The sequence below is a fragment of the Hypanus sabinus genome, unplaced genomic scaffold (genome assembly GCF_030144855.1).
Source record: "Hypanus sabinus isolate sHypSab1 unplaced genomic scaffold, sHypSab1.hap1 scaffold_2375, whole genome shotgun sequence".
NCBI lineage: Eukaryota > Metazoa > Chordata > Chondrichthyes > Myliobatiformes > Dasyatidae > Hypanus > Hypanus sabinus.
The window spans coordinates 6,507-10,993 of NW_026780492.1; the positions used below are offsets into that span (position 1 = coordinate 6,507).

At 61.8% G+C, this 4,487-nt stretch overlaps 1 protein-coding gene across 1 annotated transcript; it reads left to right on the top strand.

Annotated features, from left to right (window-relative positions):
• Nucleotides 1–362: 362 nt before the first annotated feature.
• On the top strand, nt 363–3,688 carry LOC132387934 (uncharacterized; the record flags this gene model as incomplete). The annotated part of the gene is made up of 4 exons (XM_059960254.1): nt 363–764; nt 1,553–1,813; nt 2,669–2,793; nt 3,636–3,688. Coding segments are annotated over exons 1-4 (713 nt in total), but the record flags the coding sequence as incomplete, so codon positions are not given.
• Between the last annotated feature and the right edge of the window lie 799 nt (nt 3,689–4,487).

The following is a 4,487-nucleotide window of genomic DNA, read 5'->3' on the forward strand; positions in this document are numbered from 1 at the left end:
TCCCTCTCTCCCCGCGCTCTTTATCCCTCTCTCTCTCTCTCCCTCGTTCACCTCCCTCTCTCCCCGCGCTCTTTATCCCTCTCTCTCTCTCTCCCTCGTTCACCTCCCTCTCTCCCCGCGCTCTTTATCCCTCTGTCCCCGCGCTCTTTATCCCTCTCTCCCCGCGCTCTTTATCCCTCTCTCTCTCCCCCTCGTTCACCTCCCTCTCTCCCCGCGCTCTTTATCCCTCTCTCTGTCTCTCCCTCGTTCACCCCTCTCTCTCCCCGCGCTCTTTATCCCTCTCTCTCTCCCCCTCGTTCACCTCCCTCTGTCCCCGCGCTCATTATCCCTCTCTCTCTCTCTCTCCCTCGTTCACCCCTCTCTCTCCCCGCGCTCTTTATCCCTCTCACTCCCTCGTTCACCTCCCTCTGTCCCCGCGCTCATTATCCCTCTCTCTCTCTCTCTCCCTCGTTCACCTCCCTCTCTTCCCGTCTCTCCAGGCTTCACTGAAATGCCGCCGGACAGGCTGTACCTCACACCCCGCCAGGAGTTCACCCTCCAGTGCGTCCTCAGCAGCCTGCCCCCGAAGCTGGCTGACGTCGACGAGGTCGGCTGGTTCCGGGACGGGTCCCCGTTCCGGCTGCTGAACAATAGCTTCCCCTCGGGCACGGATCTCTCGGTCCGGCTTCGGGCGGACGAGGTTGCGAAATCGAGCTCCTTCGAGTGCCGGCTCTCCCTGGGGTCCCGGGGTGTCAAAACCAGCGTCCGGGTGTGTGTGATCAACGGTGAGTGTGGGGTGGGGTGGGGCGGCAGAGAGGGGGGGAGAGAGAGAGGGCGAGAGCGGTGGGTGAGAGGGATGGAGGGAGGAGGGTGAGGGGGATGGAGGTAGAGGGTGAGAGGGATGGAGGGAGAGAGGAGGGTGGGAGGGAGGATGGAGGGAGAGCGGAGGGAGGGAGAGATAGTGAGAGGATGGTGAGAGGGAGGTTGGAGGGAGGGATGGAGGGAGAGAGGAGTGTGGGAGGGTGATGGAGGATGGGAGGGAGGCTGCAGTGAGAGTGAAGTGAGAGGGACGTTGGTGAGAGGAGTGTGGGAGGGTAGATGGAGGGAGAGAGGGTAGGAGGGATGTTGGGGTGAGAAAGGAGAGAGGGAGGATGCAGGGAGAGAGGAGGGTGAGAGGGATGGAGGGTATGGGAAGAGAGGAGGGCTAAGATGGGGAAAGGAGGTGGGACAGCAGGGTGAGAGAGGGGACGGAGAGAGAGGAGGGGTAGAAAGAGGGAGTGAGAAGCAGAGGCGAGTGCTGTGAGAGCGAGGGAGAGGGGGAAGAGGGGCAGAATATGGAGTGGAGAGGGGACTGAGACAGAAAGAGGGAAAGAGTGCAAGGAATTATGAGGGAGAAGGGGTAGAGGGGTGGTTAAGAGCAGTGAGAGGCGAGAGTGGGGGGCAAAATTGTGGAGAGAAAGAGTGGAAGAGGAGGCGGATGAGAGGGGAGGGTGGAAACGGGGGGGGGGGTGAGGGGCAGAGGGCATATGAGAGACGGGAGAAGTCACTGTGGTCTCTGCGATACAATCGCCAGTGACGAGCGACCATTCAGGGAGCATCCCGGAGTTCAACAGGACGAGGATCGTCTGCGCGGTCTCCCCGATCTGCCCGGTCACTAAACTGACCTGGGTCAGGGCCAACGGGAGCGTGGGGAACGGAGCGCAGGCCCAAGGGAACGGGTCGGTCACCATGAGCTGGGCCAGGGTGGACAGGGGCCAGGCCGGTGCCTGGTTCTGTCTGCTCTACGAGAAGGAGAAGCTGGTGCAGAACGTGACCTACTGGATGAATGTTACAGGTCAGACACAGAGTAACTGGGGGTTCGGTTTCGGACTGGGGGTTCGGGGTGTGACTGGGGGTTCGGGGTGTGACTGGAGGTTCGGGGTTGGACTGGGGGTTCGGGGTGTGACTGGAGGTTCGGGGTCGGACTAGGGGTTCGGGGTGTGACTGGGGGTTCGGGGTCGGACTGGGGGTTCGGGGTGTGACTGGAGGTTCGGGGTGTGACTGGGGGTTCGGGGTGTGACTGGTGGTTCGGGGTCGGATTGGGGGTACGGGGTGTGACTGGGGGTTCGGGGTGTGACTGGGGGTTCGTTCGGGGACTGGGGGTTCGGGGTCAGACTGGGGGTTCGGGGTGTGACTGGGGGTTAGGGGTGTGACTGGGAATTCGGGGTTGGACTGGGGGTTCGGAGTGTGACTGGGGGTTCGGGGTGTGATTGGGGGTTCGGGGTCGGACTGGGGGTTCGGGTGTGACTGGGTGTTCGGGGTGTGACTGGGAATTCGAGGTCGGACTGAGGGTTCGTTGTGTGACTGGGGGTTCGGGGTCGGACTGGGGGTTCGGGTGTGACTGGGGTTTCGGGGTGTGATTGGGGGTTCGGGTTCGGACTGGGGGTTCGGGGTGTGACTGGGGGTTCGGGGTGTGATTCGGGGTTCGGGGTCGGACTGGGGGTTCGGGTGTGACTGGGTGTTCGGGGTGTGATTGGGGGTTCGGGGTGTGATTGGGGGTTCGGGGTGTGACTGGGGGTTCAGGGTGTGATTGGGGGTTCGGGGTCGGACTGGGGGTTCGGGTGTGACTGGGGTTTCGGGGTGTGATTGGGGGTTCGGGGTCGGACTGGGGGCTCAGGGTCTGACTACTGTCCGTGGTTTCTGTGTTCAGTGCTGGACGATTTCTTGAGCACCGGGAACCTGATTGTCATGGGGGGCATGGCCGCCGGTTGCCTGTTGATGCTGGTCTTACTGTTGGTGTTGGTCCTCTGCATGGTCAAGAGGTCCCGGCGGAGGGTAAGAATACCTGGCTCGTCCCCCTCCCCTTCCCGTCTCTCTTCCAGCTCTCGCTTGCCCCATTTCCCCCTCGTCCTTTGTTTCTACCCCCCTCTCTCTCATCTCTGCCCTCGCCCCTTCTCTCTCCAGTTCCTTCTTTCTCTCACTCTCTCCCTTCCTCCCCTCCCTCCCAACTCTTATACCCCCTGCTCTCTCCCTCCCCTCATCCTGTTTTCAGCTCTCTCTCCATCTTCCCCTCCCTCTCTCCTGCTCCCCCGCATTCTCCCTGCCCTACCTCCCTCCCTCTCCCTTCTCCGTCACTTCCTCTCAACCATATCCCCTTTATGCACCCGATCTCTCTCCCCTTGTCCTCTCTTTCCCCTTCATCTCTCTCTGCACTCTCCTCTCTCTCCCACTCCCTCCCCCTCGCTCCCCTCTCTCCCATGCCTACCCCCTTCTCTCATCCCCAGCTCAATCCCTCTCCTTCTCTTCCCCTTCCTCTCTCCCACCTCCCTCGCTCTCCCTCCCCTCTCCCATGCCTGACCCTTTCTCTCATCCCCAGCTCCATCACTCTCCCCCTTCCTCCCTCCCTCTCCCTTTCCCCTCCCATGCCTACCCCCTTCTCTCATCCCCAGCTCCATCCCCTTCCTCTCTCCCACCTCCCTCCCGCTCCCTCCCCTCTCCCATGCCTACCCCCTTCTCTCATCCCCAGCTCCATCCCTCTCCTTCTCTTCCCCTTCCTCTCTCCTGCCTCCCTCCCCCACCCATCCCCCTCCCCTCTCTCTCCCGCCCACATCCCCTTTCCTGTCACCCCGTCTCCTTCTCTTCCTCTGTCCTAACCGACCTCCTGTTCTTCCCTCCAGCGCCGAGCAGTCCGCCGGCTGAGGCACCCTCTCTGCAGAGAGCACGGCAACCAGTGAGTGTCGGGAGGGGCCGATGGCGGGGGCGGGGACGATAGAGGGCGGAGTGTCGGGGAGGGGCGGAGCGAGAGGGAAGTATTAAATCGGGCCGCGACATCACCTCACGGGTCTGGAAGTCAACCACCCCCCACCCCGACACACCGCACACCTTTCATAAACACCCCCCACCCCACCGCACCCCGTCTGCTCCCGCGGCGACGTTGAACTGCACCTGCCTCTCCGACATGACCACGACCCCCGACAGTTCGAGCGACCCCTGCACCGTCGAGGTGCCCAGGACTGGCCGGGGGTGGTGGGGGGTTGGAGGTCTGGGACCCAATCTCTCTGCTAGCCCGAGGGTGGGGGGGTCACCATCAGCCAGAGTGCAGCACCACCTCGCTCTCCACAGTGTAGTGGGGGAGTCTAGGACCAGAGGATACAGGTAGAGTGGATGTGGAGAGGATGTTTCCTGTAGTGGGGGAGTCTAGGACCAGAGGACAGAGATAGAGTGGATGTGGAGAGGATGTTTCCTGTAGTGGGGGAGACTAGGACCAGAGGACACAGATAGAGTGGATGTGGAGAGGATGTTTCCTGTAGTGGGGGAGTCTAGGACCAGAGGACACAGAGAGAGTGGATGTGGAGAGTATGTTTCCTGTAGTGGGGGAGTCTAGGACCAGAGGACACAGATAGAGTGGATGTGAAGAGGATGTTTCCTGTTAGTGGGGGAGTCTAGGACCAGAGGACACAGATAGAGTGGATGTGGAGAGGATGTTTCCTGTAGTGGGGGAGTCCAGGACCAGAGGACACAGATAGAGT